The sequence below is a fragment of the Marmota flaviventris genome, chromosome 7 (genome assembly GCF_047511675.1).
Source record: "Marmota flaviventris isolate mMarFla1 chromosome 7, mMarFla1.hap1, whole genome shotgun sequence".
NCBI lineage: Eukaryota > Metazoa > Chordata > Mammalia > Rodentia > Sciuridae > Marmota > Marmota flaviventris.
Window position 1 is genome coordinate 19,625,998 of NC_092504.1, and position 19,522 is coordinate 19,645,519.

General features: G+C 36.8%; 1 protein-coding gene across 2 annotated transcripts in view; it reads left to right on the forward strand.

Moving 5' to 3' along the window:
• Nucleotides 1-17,965, forward strand: part of Anapc4 (anaphase promoting complex subunit 4) — a 32,602-nt gene extending 14,637 nt beyond the window's left edge. The window contains exons 11-28 of one of the 2 annotated variants that reach the window (XM_027939034.3): nucleotides 594-658; nucleotides 1,368-1,410; nucleotides 1,521-1,597; nucleotides 3,365-3,465; nucleotides 3,546-3,597; nucleotides 5,727-5,782; nucleotides 7,869-7,915; nucleotides 9,576-9,632; nucleotides 9,950-10,006; nucleotides 11,198-11,291; nucleotides 12,920-13,017; nucleotides 13,688-13,749; nucleotides 13,829-13,867; nucleotides 13,968-14,069; nucleotides 14,849-14,923; nucleotides 15,878-16,051; nucleotides 17,105-17,228; nucleotides 17,627-17,965. In XM_027939034.3, coding sequence (XP_027794835.1) covers nucleotides 594-658; nucleotides 1,368-1,410; nucleotides 1,521-1,597; nucleotides 3,365-3,465; nucleotides 3,546-3,597; nucleotides 5,727-5,782; nucleotides 7,869-7,915; nucleotides 9,576-9,632; nucleotides 9,950-10,006; nucleotides 11,198-11,291; nucleotides 12,920-13,017; nucleotides 13,688-13,749; nucleotides 13,829-13,867; nucleotides 13,968-14,069; nucleotides 14,849-14,923; nucleotides 15,878-16,051; nucleotides 17,105-17,228; nucleotides 17,627-17,854 — 1,551 coding nt within the window. In that variant the 3' untranslated portion in view covers nucleotides 17,855-17,965. The remainder of the gene's footprint in view (nucleotides 1-593; nucleotides 659-1,367; nucleotides 1,411-1,520; nucleotides 1,598-3,364; nucleotides 3,466-3,545; nucleotides 3,598-5,726; nucleotides 5,783-7,868; nucleotides 7,916-9,575; nucleotides 9,633-9,949; nucleotides 10,007-11,197; nucleotides 11,292-12,919; nucleotides 13,018-13,687; nucleotides 13,750-13,828; nucleotides 13,868-13,967; nucleotides 14,070-14,848; nucleotides 14,924-15,877; nucleotides 16,052-17,104; nucleotides 17,229-17,626) is intronic. The other variant, XM_027939045.3, reaches the window with a different exon arrangement.
• Nucleotides 17,966-19,522: the final 1,557 nt, after the last annotated feature.

Here is a 19,522-nt window from a genome sequence, read left to right on the forward strand (position 1 = left end):
CTAATCTCATATGTTATTTTCTCAGATTTGTGAAAAGGACTATGTATTAGTTTTCTGTTGCTATAACAGCTCCCAGTTTTGGATGCTGAAAGTCCAAGGCTGTGCATCCCCACATGTTCTTCCTCTCATGAGGAGAGTCTCATGGCAGCAACATGTATATGAATAAGAGGAATCACACAGCAAGACAGGAAGCCAAAGACTGGGGAGGGATCAGTCTTACCTTTTAGGATAACTTACTCTTGCAAAAACTAGCCAGAGTTCCAAGAGAACTACCTTAAATTAATGTCTTTCCAGGGCAGTATCTGTAATGACCTAACCAACTCCCACTACACCCTATCTCTTAACAGTTCTACCACTTCCGCATCACCACACTGAGGACCAAGCCTCAATACATGAGCCCACAGGGGACAAGTCACATCCAAACCATAGCAAACTCTCTTCCCATTGGTACTACTTAAGTGGGGATAGGATTGTGAAGTGGAGCAGGTGGGGCTTGAGGAATAGCAGATGTTGAAATAGGGTTGTGTTCCCTATGATTTTGAATAAACATGCTTATAATTTATAAAGTATATATCATAATTGTTTTTGTTCAGGAAAAAAACACTACCACATCTGTGCAGGATGAATTCATGCATTTGTTGTTGTGGGGGAAAGCAAGGTAATAAAAGCAGGATAAGTGCTCCTGCTCCCACCCCCTCACCCCCCTACCCCCTGCCTTTGTTTTCCTTTTCTTAACAGTAATTATTTCAAAAATAACCTGATTCCTTTTAAAAAGTAGAAAATTGCAGTACATAAGATCCCCTCAGGTGTATATCTTTTGGGGCTTTTTCATGTATTTTTTTTATGTAAATGTGGTTGTGTATATGCATGTGTATTTATTAAATGGATAAACATTTTGAAATTTTTATGTAGCCAAACTAATCTTTCTGGTACCTTAAAAAGATTTATCTTAAAAAATTCAATTATTGATCTGTATCTTTATCTAGAGTTTTTTTTTATGGCGTGTGGGTTTTTTTCCTTTATGTGTTTTAAATGTGGTTTACTGGTTGTATGCTGTGAAAGGTTAGCTTCTTTCTTTCTATAAGTGATTAGATCATTGTCCATGTGATTATTGAGTATTCGCCTTCCCTTCCTGATTTGAGGTGCTGGTTTGGCATACGGTGTATTCTCTTACATTTTCAGTTAGCTTCTGGGCTGTATCGTGTTTGTCCCTTTGTGAATATACCAAAGCCCTCATTTTTGTTGGGCTAGTTCCTTCTGTTTACTTTGTTTCAAAATCTTGTTTCTATTTTGAAATTTAAGTTTTAAACAATGGATTCTAGTTTTGAATGGAAAAATGACTAAAAATACTTTCTTTTTCATTGTAGTGCTGAACTTCAGACCCTCTTGATGAACCAGTTAACAGTAAAGGTGCTGTTGAAGTATTTATGTATTATGAATACCTTCTTCAGTTTCTTCTTTTTTGGAATGGCATATAGTGTCCTAGTTGTATGCTAAATATATTTTCTTCTCTTAATTAGGGCTTAAAAAAGCTTGGCCAGTCTATAGAGTCATCATATTCCAGTATACAAAAATTGGTTATAAGTCACTTACAGAGGTATGAAGGTGATGTAGAATTTTTTGGTATTTTATCCATGTGTACATGTCATTAGTCTCTCTGTGCAGCCTTTCTCAATTTGGCATTTTTGTTTTTGAGCCTTTCTAGCTAAAATTGTTCCATTGCCATTTGAGGGGAATATTGGCATACCCCAAGATTTAGAGAGTCAACAATGATAGGTCTGCTTTGTCAGATAATTTTCTAATATGTTTCTACCAGCCTGAATCTTGTCTGGGCCTTTTTCCAGTTAAGCATGAGATATATTTTAAAATAGGTCATACACCCTTTTTTGAGCAATGAAATTAAGTAAATGCATAGTGTGTGTTTTTTTCTTTTAACACCTTGGCAGTTTGTTCTGGTTATCCTCATTTTACACAGGAAGAAACTGAAGTTCAGAATTGGTGTTACAGCTGGCTGGTAGTTAAAGTCATAGATAAAACTTGCTCCCGGATCTTCTAGGTCTCATGCTATTTCTGTCCACAGCTACTTTAGTGAAGCAGTCAGCAAGTGGATGCTGAATATTCAAGTTAGTTTTATGAACTGTGCTGAGTACCTAACTCCAGTCCTCTTGTAGCCCCATGACACTTTTTGCACTGGTCTCTTCAAGCCCACACTTTATCCCTTGAATGTGTTTTCCCCAGTGGATCTAATGACGTTTTGAGAACTTTGCCAACTTTTTTGAGAACTTCCCTTTGCTCTTAGAGCCAAGACCTTTGCATGGCCATTAGCATACTACTTCTCTGCTTTGCCCACACTAGTGGCCTTTTAGTTTCCCACCCAGGGCCTTCTTAATGCCCTTCTCATTTTCCAGAACACTCTCACCCTGCTCTCGGCTTGCGGTCATCTGTTCTCCGGGTACACTCCTTCAGAGAAGCCTTTCCTGGACCTCCAAATTAGATCATGTTCTTCGGTTATGCCTTCACCCACTGCCTTTCCTTCAAGGCAATCGTAGTAGTTGGGACCTGTCAGTGCCAAGGGGACACCATCGTTCATTTTGTCCTCAGCATCTAGCACAGTGCCTAACATCAAGTCAGAGCTTAAGAAATATTTGTTGAATGTTGGATAGTCAGGTGAACAAAATAGCCAAATGGTTGTGATAAAAGTACCAGGTAGGACTGGAGCTGGAGATGTAGTTCAGTGGAAGAGTGCTTGCTCAGCATGTGTGAAGCCCTGGGTTCAATCCTAGCACTACCCCACCCCCCACCCTGTACTCCAGAAATGACTGGGTTAAACTGTGGAACATAATCTGATCATCTAACAAAATCTAATCTTGTGGTTGTGTATATTATCTCAGTCATGACTGGATGCTTCTGCTATGGTTTTGTTTTGTTTTGATACTAGAGGTTGAACCATGGGCACTTGACAATTTTGCTATATCCCCAGTATTTTTATTTTTTATTTTGAGATGGGACTTGCTAAGTTATTGAGGCTGACCGCAAACCTGTGATGAGAATTTGAGAATTCTTTTTTTTTAAGATTTTTAAAATATTTATTTTTTAATTGTAGTTGGACACAATATCTTTATTTTGTTTATTTTTATGTGGTGCTGAGGATCGAACCCAGGGCCATGCATGTGCTAGGCAAGTGCTGTATCCCTGAGCCACAACCCCAGCCTGAGAATAATTTCCTGTAGAAAGAAAACTAAAGTTCCCTTCAGTTTTTTTTGTTTGTTTGTTTGTTTCTGAAAACTTAGACATATTCAGATAAAGTAGTTGCTCCCTACCACTTTGATGATAGTAATGATATTTATTTTTGCTGTTTTACTAGTGGCTCAGAGTCCTTATTGTACCATTTGAGTGAATTGAAAGGAATGGCTTCATGGAAGCAAAAATATGAGCCTCTTGGACTAGATGCTACAGGAATTGAAGGTGATGATTTAATTTCTCAGTAGAATGCATTAAACATAGCTGACTTATTCAATAAGTGATACTTATTTATTTCTCTTTAGATGCTATTACTGCTGTGGGTTCTTTCATACTCAAGGCAAATGAACTTCTTCAGTAAGTAATGGGGTTATATAGGATCATTGATCTGAGAACACTCACTTTTCACTTAAATAAGAATCTAGTCTTTAATTCTCTGAAAGTGAGGTTTTAAATTTTCATCAAAATTATGCTTATAAGTAATTAAAACATACATAAATAGCACAGAGATCTTACAAATTAAAACTGTGTTTTCCTGTCCATCCAGCCTCACCCCTGAGGGAATTAATCCATGAAGTCTGATATCTGTCCAAATAGATTTGCAGAACAAAAATCTAGTTAAAAAGACTGGGAGGAGAGTAAATTATCAAAATAATAATACAATAGAGTTCAATGTAAAATAACTCTTAGTTTCAATACAATGAATGAAAAGACCCACATCTTACAGATGTGTTGTAAAATTCCAAGATACCAAGATAAAGACTAAACCTCTTAGAGTGATCTTTGAGATAAGAAACAAAAAACAGCCCTTCTAAGAAGTGAGAAATCAGGAAGCAAGAAATCCTCCATCACCAACAGGAAATCTACTTTAATGGAGCAGTGCTTCCAAAGTTACATGAGAACATATTTCCCCTTTAGAATTTTAAATCCAGCTAAGATCTTGAATTAAGAGTGAGGGTCAGAGAAATAACCACCAAAAAGTTTATCTTCCACATCTACTTTCTGAGTGAAGTTATTGAAGGATGCGTTTCAGGAAAATGATTAAGGAAAGAACCAGGTGATCCTGAAAGCCCTGAGCTAACCCATGCAAGCAGTAAAGTAGGTACGGTGTGGCAGCTGCACAGGAACAGGAGTGCAGTGCGCAGACAAACAAGGATGCAGGCTACAGGAGGCCTCTGGGCAGAGGGGTTTCCAGGGGTGCAGTATTGCCCTTCAGACAGGGAAAGAATGGAAGGATGTAGCAAAGACAGCTGATGGAAGAAAATAAGAAGGGCTTACAGAGTCCAGGGAACTCAAAACAGGTAAAAATAGGTACATGCATTAGCTGTGATTCAGAAATACAGAAGCAACCTATAAAAGAAGTAAAAACAGACTCATAAGGGTTAAAATGATACTACTTTTCCCTGTATTTTGAAGTATTCTTTGGTTTACCACATTTGCTGAAAGCAAATATATTGGTTTTTTTGTGTGTGATCACCTTTCAATATGAATGAAAAGTACCTTAATTTCTTGTTACTTTCAGGTAAGTAGGATGTAGCATTTTTATTATAGGTTACAAGTAGAGAAATAAATCAGCAGTGATAATTTTGATTGTTAGCTTGGTTGCTTGGGAAGGGGATGAGGGTATTATTTGGGAAAGAGAGGCTTGTAAGAGAGGCTTGTTTTTGTTGTCTCATAACATAGGAGATGTTGTGGTATTTTTTATTTCAAGTAATTTATCTTAATCAGAAGAGTGTATAATACTGACCCCACCTCTCCAGTTATGTTATGAAACTTCATGCTTGGAAAGAGTCCTGAGACAGGAGTGAAAAGTGGAGGTATAATTTGTTTGGAGTAATTATCTTATAGATGTGAGCTTAAAGAGATTTTTAAAAATAATGCCAATCTTTGCTTTCAGAAATAGTTACATCAAAATGAAAATGACTTTTATTTATAACTTAATTTTGGTTCATTTGTATAAAGCCCATGAACATTCAATTTTTGAGATATTATTGTCGGATTGGAAAATCAACTCAAGAAAATAATATTTGTTGATATCAAAAGTATTAATGTACTACAAACTTATAATAATGATTTTCTTGTTGGAGTTAATATTTTTCTAACTGACCAATAGTATTTGTTTTAAACTGAGAATGATGCTGAAAACTCTTTTTTTCCTGATTTCTTTTATTTGCAAAGTTACAAAAGGATTTCATACTTTTCTGAATGTCAGGAAAGACTATTACACAGTTTATAGCCAGGAAGTTAGAACCAGTTAGAATGTGAGTTATTGGTTTTGTTTTTAAAAAGAATCAGGATTTGCTTTTTTTGACATTTTATTTTTAGGGATGTGTTTGATTTGTAAAATCTGCTGTTCCAAAGATTTAAATGTCATCCAGATAGAAAAAAATAGAACAGTAAGGATTTTTATATTCCCTGACAAATTGAGCAATGATACATGAAACCCACATAATAATCCTATTTCTGATTTATTTTTATCTTCTTAGAGTTATAGATAGCAGTATGAAAAACTTCAAAGCATTTTTTCGGTGGCTCTATGTAGGTAAGTTATGTTCTTGTTATTTTAACATTTTAAAAAAATGTGCGAGTATCATCTTAGACTGTTTCAGTTACTCCAGTGAAGTTTCAAATAAACCCCTTTGTCCCCTTCTGCCACCTTCAGTAGTTACTAACATATGACCAGCCCTACCTCCCCACAGAAGGAATAGAGCTAACTTGCAACATCTTTTGCCCCTGTCACTCATTGATGACCCATCCTTTTTCTTTTTTTTTTTTAAACCTTCGAATGCTTTGTGGGTTGAAATAACATTTTCAGACCCTATTATATATTGGGCACTTGTTTTTTTGTTTGTTTGTTTTTTTAATATTTTTTAGTTGTTGTGGCATGCTCGGCCACTGAGCCACAACCCCAGCCCCCAGCACTTGTTTTTTTTTTTTTAAAGCTCTTGAGTAGCTCCTGTTTTATACTTTGTTCTTCTGTCTCTAGATCAGTGCTGCCCTTGGCGGTAGCCACCAGCCACAAGTGGCTTTTAAATTGATAGAAATTGTCTAAAATTACTTAGTTTCATAGTCGGTCTGACTGCACTCAGCTCTTAGGAGACGTGGTCATTGGCAGCACAGAACTGAACATTTCCATGGGCGCTACCCTTGGGCAGTGAGGCCCCAGCTTGATAGCTTGCAGACCACAGTGGTCCTTGCATCTCCATGCTGCCTTTGTATTTATGTTGCCAGTTTAGTTAACTTACTGATTTGATAGCAAATGTGTAGATATTTACTCTGCAGTATATATACATCTTATTTAGTTTCATTTATACTGCTATTTTTGTGAACTCTTAGTATCCTTGAAATAACACTCTATACATATCCCTCAGCATATGCAAGATTTAGCTACAAATGGAATTTATCCCATATTTGTTCAAATTCTAAAGAGTGAAATAGCTGCTAAATTACTTGTAATATGCTGGTGTCCTTTAAATAGATGTCCTTATCTTCAGTTCTGTTATTACAAAAAAAGATTTGATGTTTGTCATCCTAATAAAATTGCTTTTGTTTAAAGATTGAATGTGATCTTGATGCTTGAAATTCTTAGATTTTCCTAAAAATTGTATAAGCACTAGTCAGAATGGGGAATCAGAATGTGATCCCGGTTGTCAGAATGAATTACATTGTTAAAACTGAGATGTTAGGAGTTTTTGTTTAACAAAAGTAATAGTTTGGTTTGAAAAGTTATAGTTATTGGAGGTAATTTACTTAGTTTCTATAATTGCTTGTCCTGACGGCAGTAGGAATCAGAATTAGAAGAGAAATGGATTACTGTTCAGTCCTTCTCATGAGACGATAACATTGGGGAAGCACACTGGATTGCAGAACTGGACACCTAATTGTAATACTGCTTCTGCCACCAATAGTAGCTGTTAAACCTTGGTGGTCTGTTTTGTAAACTGTAATCTCCACAAAGGCAGAGCCTAAAATCTGTATTTGCAGAAGTCCCTCTGACATGCTTGTTACTCACCAAACACAGGGAAGAAGTGGATTTAAGCAGACAGGACCCTGGGTAGTGCACCTGCTTAGTCTTCATGTAGGTGAACACACACCAAGTACAGTGCTGAATGGGGACAGCCCCATGAAAGGACAGTCAGCTGCTGCATGTACTGAATTAAAGAGAAGTATATAAATATGTGTGTGTTTTATAACTCTTGTTGCAAATGTCTTTGTGTAAGTAAAAAGGCCAAGGGAAATAAGCACATTTCTTTGGTATCATAAGACTTTGGAGGAAAGAATTCCTCGATCTGAAGACAGAAAACATAACAGGCAAAAAGAGGAATCCTTGCACACAGTGTTAACACAAGACAGCAGGTAGACTTGTGTGGAATGGCAACAGGTTGAGTTGAAGGAGAAAAAGAAAAATAATAGTTTAGAATGGTTAGACTGGTTTTGACCCTGGAAATATGAATCAGAATTAAGTTCTTCATGCTTTTAGCAGAAAAATAATGTTTTTCTTAGTAAAAGAAACTGTTGAAAATAGGAGATTTAGTCCAGGGAAACACATTTCTATCTTTGAAATGTGTCTATAATTGAAATTATGTACCTAGTTTTCCTTTAAAGGTAGCTTTTAACTTTGTTTCCAGCAATGTTGAGAATGACAGAAGACCATGTGCTTCCTGAGCTGAATAAGGTAATGTACAGACTCACAGTGGGCCCTGCCTATCCTCTAGTTAGTGGGTTCAACCACCTGCAGATTGAAAGTATTCTGCATAAATATCACATCTGTGCTGAACATTTGCATACCCTTTTTCTTGTCATTTCCCCCTATACAATATGTAACATCTTTATATAGGCTTTACATTGTATTGGGTGTTCTAAATAACCTAGATATAATTTAAAGTATATAGGAGAATGTATATGTGTTATTGGGTTTATACCATTTCATATATGGTACTTGAGCATCTCTAGATGTCGGTATCCAAAGAGGCCTGAGGAGGACCCTGTGGGTACAAAGGGACAACTATATTTTTCTAATGTATTGGTAATGTCCTGGTTGAGCTTAGTTTTGCTGGTCATCTGGTGACCAGCAAAACAGTTACTGGTTAGCAAGATGTCAGGCTGTAGACATCAGATAGATCTATTAAGACTTTTTAAAAAGAAATATGTATATTCTTTCATCTTGCAGAATACCTTTTAATTATGGCTGTCTAAATTTATAATTTTCATACGGTTTTATAATCTATATAGTATATTTGTATTCTTTATGTATTTTGTATTCTTTGGCTCCCTTGAAACGTGTGTGTGTGTGTGTGTGTATAAGTAACGGGACTGAATCTAGTGGTACTCTGCTTATGTCTCCAACCCTTTGTATTTTGAGATGGGGTGGGGGACAAGTTGCCCAAACTGACCTCAGCCTTCTGAGAAGCTAGGATTATAAGCATGCGCCACCACACCTGACTGGTTCCTCTTATTTATTGCTCTTTAAAGTTTTTCCTATTCAGTCAAAAGCTAAAGACACTTAAAACAAAATTTATATTGCTGTTAACTTTATTTTGAGAGATAAAACATGTAATCGTTTGGAGGCATCTTAATGTGCAAGTTTTTGAGTGCTAGAAGAACTAGGGTGGGGTAAAGGTCAGATCGCTGCCAGCAGCCAAGGCCCACAGTGTCACATGCATGACTGTGGACTTGCAGTCCTTCACCAAGGTTGAGGTGACTTGTCAGGGTGGAAGGGTTTATGATCTCCTTTCCCAAAGGAGGGCCCCCAGCACAAGGAGTTTTTTGCACAAGGCCTAAAATGACAGCCTTAGGTCACAAAGAGTTCTGTAGGTGTTGAATTAGCTGATTGAGAAATAGAATTAAAATGTTTAATTACATTATCAGAATTTTAGAAGTTTGTATTTTCACAGCTGCATAATCTATTTCTTTGAAGGAACTGATTCCCCTCATGCCTTTTAGTAGATAGTAAAAAAGTCACATTTATTATTATATAATATTCCTTTTATTGGGAGGCTTTCTTTACAGAGACAGTAACCATTTTTAAAATTTATTTTTTAGCTGATACATAAAAACACAAAAATTGTACAAACTGAGTACCAAGTAATGTTTGATACATGAATACATTGCATAATATTAAATCAGATAAAACATACTCAGTGCCTCAAATTTTTATCATTTCTTTATGGAGAAAATGTTCAGAATCCTTCCAGCCTTTCAGACTCTTGAGTACATTATTGGTACCTACAATCACCCTCCTGTGCAGTAGTGCACCAGAGCTGCTTGCTCCTAACTGTAATTTAATATGGGAAGCTTCCTTTTATCTTGATTTGTTTTCTTTTTGTCGTTGATAGATGACTCAAAAAGATATCACGTTTGTTGCTGAATTTCTTACTGAACATTTTAATGAGGTAGGAATTTGGTGTTACTGTAATGCTGCTTTTTTGAAAATAATTGCAATAAACCTGGCAATGATAAGAAATAATCAAATTTAACTCAATTAAAGTCTCTAACAACTCATTTTTTAGACTATTAAACTAATCAATGGTAGTACTTATTTATTGAACACAGTATATAATATGAACTTCTATTTGTGTATATGTTTTTTAATCCATGAAAGAAAAGAGTAACTGCTACTTACAGCTCCTTCTAAAGTTTTTGTCTTAAACTTTAGTTTTTTTCTTTTCTTTTGAGCTTACTTAAGAATTAAACTGTGTGTTCTTTCTAGGCTCCAGACCTTTATAATCGAAAAGGAAAATATTTCAATGTTGAAAAAGTTGGTCAGGTATGGATTTTGGATTAACTGAGATTGGTTTTTAGAAACTGACTTTTAATCTTCATTAATGTACTATACTGTCCAAAGTTTACACCAAGTTGTATAGTGGTTTTGCCCTGATAGCTTAATAACTGCTGCTCTTTGGTTATTTTACTGTTTGGTCTCAGAACTCTCTTACATTCTTAATAATTATTGAGGATCCCAAAGAGCTTTTGTTTATGTGGGTTATGTGGTTGTTGTCTGTAAATGGTAGATATTATTAGGAATTAACAGAACATAAAAATTATCAAATTTTTAATTCATTAAAAATAAGAGCTCCATTTATAATTATATGTTAATATAAATATTTTTAATGAAATAATTACAAAAATGTCAGTCAAGAATGGTGTTTTGTATTTTTGCAAGCCTCTGAAGTTCAGCTTAACAGGAGACAGCTAGAACTCCATTTTTAAAAAAGTGCCTGGCTTAATAACTAAAATGGTTTCATTAAGTGCTCTTCCTCACGATAATTTTCTTGCTTTGGAATGAAACAAAAGTGCTTTGTGTATACCTCCAAATTCTATCCCATAGAATAATAAAGGTTTGTAGTCAAGTGTTGAGATTTGATAAAATTAACAATTTAATAGTTTCATAAAACATAAATGAAACAATGTATGATGTGGCAAAAAAGGGTACAGTGCTGCTGGTATGATTTGGGGCCACTACCCATACTCAACAAAGGCACTGGCAGTTTTTCCCATCAGTGCAAACACCAACACAGTGAAAAGGTGAGTGGCTTCTTGGCATTATTATAACACTGGTATTGACTTCATGATCCCTGAAAGCATCATGGGATCTGTGTCTACACCTTGAAATCAGCCGCCACAGATCATATTGATAGTTGGTACTTGTAAACTAATTTATAACTTATACATGTAAAATTAAAATAAGCTCATGAAAATGAAACACAAACTTTTAAGCTCAATTTATGCATTCTGTAACTATCACATTCTAATATTTTAATGATATTTTAGTGTTGTGCAGTCTGTTTAAATGTTTGACATGTAGCAAATTTTGGTCACCTCCTATTCTCAGGAAATGGTGGTAAACTTTCAGAGTTCTTGGCAGTAAAACAGGTTAACTGATTACACAGAAAAATATCAAATATTTTGGAAGGTCTTATTGTTTTCTTTATTAAGTTTAAATTTTTATCTCTTGTAGTATTTGAAAGATGAAGATGATGATCTTGTGTCACCCCCTAACACGGAAGGAAACCAGTGGTATGACTTTCTCCAGAACAGCAGCCATCTTAAAGGTACTTCATGAACTAGGTAGTCTTTGACTATGTTTATATTTAATTAAGACAGGCTAATAGTTTGTAATACTTACCTAAGTTATTCAGACCTATTCTTTGTGTTCATTTTATTTAAAGAAACAGAAAATAACAAATAAGGCATAACCCATTACTGTGATAGATAGAAAACACTCTATTACTGCTGACACTGAAATATTTTTTTCCCTCCTGAAACCAACTGAATGTCTTGTAGTTCACTTCAAGTCTTACACTGACTACCTGGAGTTCACACAGACTCCACAGAGTTGAGGGCTCAGTCTCACCAGACAACCTGCCCTCACTTCAGGTGGCAATCACAAGTGCCAGGTCCCTTGGTTACCCACATCTCTGATGTGGCTACAGGGGACTCTCATATTCCCCTTCCCTTTCAGGTTAAATAATCTGCAAGGGTGGCTCAAAAAAATCGGAAACACTGTGGTTTCTCACTGTGTTTATTATAAAGAATACAACTCAGGAAGGGCCAGCTAGAAGGAGACGCACAGGGTAGGTACGGAGGGAGAAGCTTCCATGCCCATCCAGCACTCGGTGTCTGCAGTGTCAGCAGGAAGTTCTCTGAACCTCATTGTTTGGGGGTTTCGTGGAGGCCCCATCACATGAATGTCATTGATTAAAACACTGGCCATTGGTAGTTGAACTTGATCTCCAGCCCTTTACTTCTCAGAGTTTGGGGGATAGAGCTGAAAATTCCAAGCGTTGGTCATAGCTTGGTCTTCTTAACAACCAGCCCACAGCCAAAGTCTGTCTAAGAGACTCCAGAATTGCCTCATTGAAACAGAAGACCGCCTATCACAGCAGGAAATTCCATAGGTTTTAGGAGCTTTGTTTCAAGACCTGAGGACAAAGACCACATGTCTTTCTGTGTGCCACAGCATTGTCAATGGCTGGGGACTTAAAATGCTAACATGATGAAAATGCATCTTGGCCAGCTCAGCTGGGACATGGGATGCTGTATCAGGTGACCTACAGAGCACCGAGGAAGACACTGGGCTGCAGAGTCGGAATGGGTAGATTTGAAGATCTAGACACTTCTTCCACATCAGGCAGTTGCCTAAACCTGCTCAGCCCCTTTGTTTTTTTCGTCTGTAATTTGGAGATGATGATGTGTACTTCATACGGCTGTTGTAAGCAGTAGAAATAACTATATCTAACTTTCTACTGATAAAGTAGCCTTTTTAAAAGTGAGGAGATTGTTTACACACAGCTGGTTTCTTGTCTCCTTTTTGGTTTAGGACCATACTCTTCCAAAACAGCACTGCACTGCCTTTATCTTTCTCTCATGGCCAAGATAGAAAGAAGGAGCTTATGGTTGCCAAGTCATTCCTTTCCTCTTATGGCCAACAAAACCTACTGTTGGATTTTGGTGGGGCCAAGCTTGCACTAGTGTGGTTGCTTTTAGTACCTGGGGGAAGGGGGTGAAGGGTGGAAGGTGACGGGAGGCAGAAGGCCATGGTCAGTTTTAATGAGGTGTGTGAAAATATAGTGAGAATTCCACCACGAGATGGGCAGACCTGCTGTAAGAGTAGATCACTTTCTCCTACTCATTGGTTTGCTGTACCTTTGGTTTTGTTTCTGTTTTTGTTTGAAACCAGAAAGTCCTTTGCTGTTTCCTTATTATCCTCGAAAATCGTTGCATTTCGTGAAAAGGCGGATGGAGAACATTATTGATCAGTGTTTGCAAAAGCCAGCAGTAAGTTTGAAAGAATGCATGTCTTTGTATAGGAGCAAGAATATCTGCACAACCTGACTCACTGTGTAAAGGACCACAATTACGCCAGTGAACAATATGAAAATGCTGACGTTTGGCTGGTTTTGGCTATCAAAAATGGCAGTTTCATGTGGTTCAGTCTTACCCATCTTGTGGTTTTCTTATGTAAATTAAAAATATATATATTAAAGTGTTGGCATGTGTAGTATTTTATTCTCCCAGAACAAACTCAGTATAAAGTCTTAGTTACAGAGCTGATGTGACTCATATTTACTACCAAATAAACAAACCACTGATGCTCTGAGACTAGAGGGAGGTGGTCCTTTACTTGCCATGTGCTTGGCTCCACGGTCCTTTTCAGCCTAAAATTGCCTTTCTTTTTTTCTTACTGTTGTAATTGTCATTAAGATTTCTTGTGTGCAAGGTTTGGTGACATGGATCATTTTTCTTTTTTTACTACCCTTGAACAGTGATGTTTAGTTACACTTTTCTGTAGAATATCTCTGTGCATGTAAGTGCTCTTAAGTATATTTTTATTTCATTGCAGTGCTGAGGATCAGACTCAGGGCCTCACACATGCTAGGCAAGTGCTTTTCCAGTGAGCTACCTACTTAGACCCTCTAATCATGTTTTTAAATCTTATTTTATATAGGATGTAATTGGAAAATCAATGAATCAAGCAATCTGCATTCCCTTATACAGAGATGCAAGAAGGTAATTCTGTTGTCCTGTTGGTAGTATAATTTAGCAGCCCATTTAAATTTTTCTTACCTTTTTTCCCTTTTTGTTTTAGTGAGGACTCTACACGTAGATTGTTGAAATTTCCTTTTCTGTAAGTTTGTGTTTCTCCCCTAGCTTGTGTGAACAGTACAATTTTGTTCCAAGCTTAGATAACTAAATACTATATTATAATGTTAACTTTTTTTCTTTAGGTGGAATAATAAAACTTCAAATCTACATTATCTTCTTTTTACTATTTTAGAAGATTCACTTTATAAAATGTGCATTTTAAGGAGACATACTGATATTTCTCAGTAAGTATTAACTTGAAGTTGTGTCAAAGAGATGGGATTTTATTATAATAAAACATAGACAGCTTTCCTTTCAGAATTTCCATAGTTAGCCTATCTCACGCCTTTAGGTTTGTCATTTAACTGTTCTCAGTCACATTTTTCACAGTAACATTAAGATCATAACACTGAATTAGGAGGCTATATGATTCCTTTTTGTTCTAGGTTACTGAATTTTACATTGGCATCTTACCATTGTATGTGGTATTTCCCCCGGGTTAGGAAAAATATGACAGCAGAATCAGGAGGATATCTCATGCACTTCTAGAAGTTCACAACTGAATTAGTGAAAGAATTTTTACCTCAGGTTAAGTGTGCCTTTCATTGGACAGAGGCCTTTGCTCACGGAGACTTGTTTTGAGAACCCAAAGTGAAAGTTCTAAAGGTTAAATCATGTTCAGAATGCCATTAATACCTTAAATAGTTTTAAATCTCAATTTAAAGAAAAATTTTTGAGACCAAGATGTAGCCAAAGAAAAACAATTTGGCCATTCCAGAGGTCCTTAGTTAAGGAATCTAGCTACTTTGGGAACTATAGGATTTTAACCAAGTTGGTTTGACTATCTAGGTGTTTAAATTAGTTACCAGTATTCTGGAGTGAGAACAGTGCTGTTTTGCTGTGAGATTTAGGTTTTAGGTAAGTGTGCTAACACTGCCAATCAGTGTACTAACACTGCTAAGCATTTAGATTATTGGCTTTATCCATTTGTTCCACAAAGTTTTTTCCCTTTTCTTTCTTCAAGATCTGTAAGTAATGGACTAATTGGTATTAAATTTGGGAGCTTCACATATGCCACAACTGAGAAAGTCAGGAGGAGGTAAGCCTTGACCTTGTGTGGATGATGTGTACAGATACTGGTGAGGTGGGCTTGTATGTGTCTGTTTAGTGTAATGCAGTCACAGAAGAGTGTGGACAGACTTTTGTACAGAGATGATATGGGCAGAAGGGCTCTTACTTTCTGCAGAGGGGCCAGGTTCTTTACATATTTATATGCAGAAAATAATTCGACTTTTACTATCCTGCAAGAATTTATGTGGTGTGTTTTCATAGGAAGAATTCATTCTTTTGAGTTTCCTGTCTACTAAGAAAGTAATGTTGGTTCCAAGGGCCAGATGGCCTGCAGGGCTCAGATTCATGTTGCCAACAGAAAAAGTGAAGTGATAGTCTCACTGAGTTGGGATTTTTTTTTTAGGATACAAAAGGTTAACAGTACCAAAGCCATCCCTGAGGGTTTCCAGGGTAAAGAGCTGACACAATCGCAGGCTGGTCTTTTTCTCACTCTTTTCTTCCTTACACACAAGGTTTTTTTTTATAATAAGGTCTTTGGAGTTACTATACCTTTTTCATGTGTGAAATCCTATTTTTACTTTTAAGTCTGGTTTTACTCTGGTTTTCTATTTACTTAAGGTGTACATAAGGCATCACTGGGGGAATTTTCACAGGCTTAAGGCTTAGCCGTTGATGTGGGGAGTTTTTTAGTATTGTAATTAGAACCCACAGTTGCCACTGGTGCCACCCCTTGTGATGCAGGGAGAGAAGATCCTTTTGATTCCTGATTTTTTTTTATTACCTATTTGTAAGGCCTAGTTATAGTTATGAAAATTAGTACAAAAGGTTTTATTACAAACTGATGATGTTTTAATTGTCCACTATAAAGAATATCCCTTAATTCTTTACCTTTTTTCTGCTTGGTACAAGTATAATGTTATGCATACAGTATTTTCAGTAGTCCTGATCATTTTTGATATAACAAAACTGATTTCACTTCTAGCACCTACAGTTGTTTAGATGCACAGTTCTATGATGATGAAACTGTAACGGTGGTTCTTAAAGACACTATAGGACGTGAAGGAAGAGACAGGCTCTTGGTCCAGTTGCCATTGTCTTTAGTATACAACAGTGAAGATTCTGCAGAATATCAGTTCACTGGGACGTACTCTACAAGGTAACTAGCTCTTTAGTAAGACTGTCTACTTGATACAAAAATTCACTATTTTTTGACATATACCAAAGATTGCAGGTTTTTACAGATATGGTAGATAATGGTTTTCTAGTTCCTAGGGGTAACCTTAGAGGCAGCTGAGGGGGATACTCCCACTTTTTTTTTTTTTAATGTATGTTTTTTAATTGTAGATGAACACAGTACCTTTATTTTATTTGTTTATTTTTATATGGTGCTGGGGATTGACCTCCGTGCCTCACACATACTATGTAAGTGCTGTACCACTGAGCCATAGCCCCGGCCCGATACTCCTACTGTTTATTCAAAAATGCTGACTTTGATTTAGCTCTCCTTGTCCCTTTGCTTTAATAATAAATCCAGAGTATTTGCTGAGATAGTATGGGAAATTCCTTGAAGTAGAGGATGAATGGGACTTCTCTTTAGTTTTATTTTCAAGGGTAATATTAACCTAGTTTGGGATTAATTATTTTAGGTGTGCCTTTAGTACTTTCTAGTACTAAATGTACCCATGCAGAGAATACACAGCTAATTCTGAGATAACTTTAGTTGACTGAGATTTTTAAGTAACTAGAGCCCTTCTCTAATTTAAAAATGTTTCCAGCCTGTGCCATGATGCACTCCTATAATCCTAGGGGCTCAGGAGGCTGAGATAGGAGCATCGTGAGTTCAAAGCTAGCCTCAGCAATGGTAAAGCGCTAAGCAACTCAGTGAGACCCTGTCTCTAAATAAAATGCAAAAAATACGGCTGGGGATGTGGCTCAGTGGTTGAGTGCCCCTGAGTTCAGTCCTCAGTACCTCCACCCAAAAGTTGCCATTTGTTTTCCTTGAAAAGGAATCAAAATCTTACAAAGATGATACAGTGCCTGTTTGGAATTACAGTATTTTTATAGAATCATATACCAACCGCCCCCTTTTCAATACATTGGAAATGAGAGTATGGGTACAATTAGAACCCACAGTTGCCCCTGGTGCCACCCCTTGTGATCCAGGGAAAGAGGATCCCCTTTTGATTCCTGGGTTGGTTTTCCCCTCCAGGCTAGATGAACAATGTAGTGTCATTCCCACACGTACCATGCATTTCGAGAAGCACTGGAGGTTACTGGAAAGTATGAAAGCACAGTATGTTGCTGGGAATGGTTTTCGAAAAGTGTCCTGTGTGGTAAGTATTTGCAACTTGTTCACTAAGAGTTCCAGCAGGAGGGACCTTGCTTCTGTGGAAACTTCTTCAGATTCAGATACATGATAAAAAGCCTTTCTGTTGAAACATTGTGTGATTTACAGTTTAATTGATGATGAGCTTGTGGTGGCCTTAGCTATTTAATTCTCTTGTTGTAAAAAAACTTAAAATGTAGTTAGGATAATAATCTGCTTCAGTTGCCCCTGTTGTATGTTTTATATGAAATGAAGACTGAGTTTAGTAGTTTTATAGTAAATTGGTAGGAATATAACTTTCTGTAAAACCATTCTTCAAGTTTCTGATTTCTGATTCCTTTTTTATGTAATGTATTTGTTAAGTCATTAATTTAAAAATTCTTCATATTGCCTTTTCCTCTTTAGTTAAGTTCAAACCTCCGTCACGTGAGAGTTTTTGAAATGGACATTGATGACGAATGGGAGCTGGACGAGTCTTCGGATGAGGAGGAGGAGGCCGGCAGTGAGCCCGTGAAGATCAAGGAGGAGACGCTGTCCGAACCGGAGGTGGGGACCCAGCACACGGCCGCTTCTGCTCTGGCCCCCGAGATCGTCATCAAAGTGGAAAAACTTGACCCTGAGCTGGATTCGTGATCCAGCTTGCCAGTGGTGGTCTGGAGCAGTTTCACAAGACGTGGACTGAGATGTCTTGGACCATTTTTCTTTGTGTAACAAAGAAATAAACAGTAAATTTAATTTCTTTGATATTCTGTTTCCTCTTCTCTTAGTGGTGTGGTCACTATGATAGACAATTTTTTTGCTAAGGTTTCTTTTTAATACTGTGTGTGGAGCTAGAGTTTAAAGAAAACACAAATTGAATGTGAATAAAAAAGGCAAATTTTCTGTCAAAAAGATGTCCAGAATTATTCTTACATGAGGAAGAATTGAAATAGTCATTTATTACTGGAAATTTTAATGAATTAATATTTTTTAAAAACTTATTTCCATTTTACCCTTATAGTTCATTCTAGAATACATTCAAATTTGTTTTAAAATAAATTATACCAATTTACTCTAAGTCCATGATGAATCTTACCTTTTATGACTTAGATAGCAAAAACATTGCTTGATACCTGCAGGGTTATCTTTTCTCCTTACGTTCCTTTGTGCTCGATTCTCTGAATCAGCAATGTTTAGATGTGTCTCTTTCCTATGACTTGGTAGCTCCCTGTTTGGTGATTACCTGGGAACATGAATAATATGGATCCATAATCTAGCATCAGTGCAGAGCCAGTGTTGACTTCCTAATGCTGATTCCAGTAGAGTAGTATTCTTTTTTTTTTTTTGTACCAAGGATTGAACCCAGGGCCACTTAATCACTGAGCCACATCCCAGCCCTTTTATTTTTTATTTTGAGACAAGGTCTCACTAAGTTGCTGAGGCTGGCTTTTTTTTTTTTTTTTTTTTTTTTTAAGAGAGAGAGAGAGACAGAATTTTTTTAATATTTATTTTTTAGTATTTGGTGGACACAACATCTTTGTTTGTATGTGGTGCTGAGGATCGAACCTGGGCCGCATGCATGCCAGGCAAGCGCGCTACCACTTGAGCCACATCTCCAGCCTCCTGAGGCTGGCTTTGAACTCGAGATCTTCCTGCTTCAGCCTCCTGGTTTGCTGGGATAACAGGTATCTGCCACTGCAAATGGCTCAGAAATATAGTATTCTTATGTGACCTTCAAAGGGTATTCCATTTTATATATGATTTATTATTTTTAAACAGGCAAAGTACAGATTAATTGAAGATGAGAGTAGCACTCTATAAGGTAGAGCAGAGTGAGCCAAGCAAGAGAGAGAGGCTCAAGGCCTGTGTATGAATTCTTATACCAACTCACTGATAAATGAAAGAATCACTTGTTAAATCTTTAAATATGTCTAGCTTCTTTCCTGATTATATGCTGTGTAGTTTGTCATTTGAATAGTAGGTAGGCAGCTTACACTTGAGTTTTAGGTACTGTTAAAAAAAAAAAAAATTACAGGAGGCCATTGTTTTGGACTAGGCTCCTGTACTGGCCCCAACAGACTGCCCGTATTGAAGTTCCTTGTCATCAGACTGAAACCAATTTGTTATCTGACCTAGAGAAATCAGAAGAGCCTGAGGTAATAGCCAAAATTTCCAAACAGGCTGGTTTCCATTCTCATGGCATCTGGGATTCTCTCTGCCTCGATCCTTACCAAAAAGTAACCTGATACTGTTTTTCTGTCTCCCTGTAACTTTGAAATGATCAGTCTGCTTTTTGTTCTTTGCTTCTATTTTTTTTTTTTT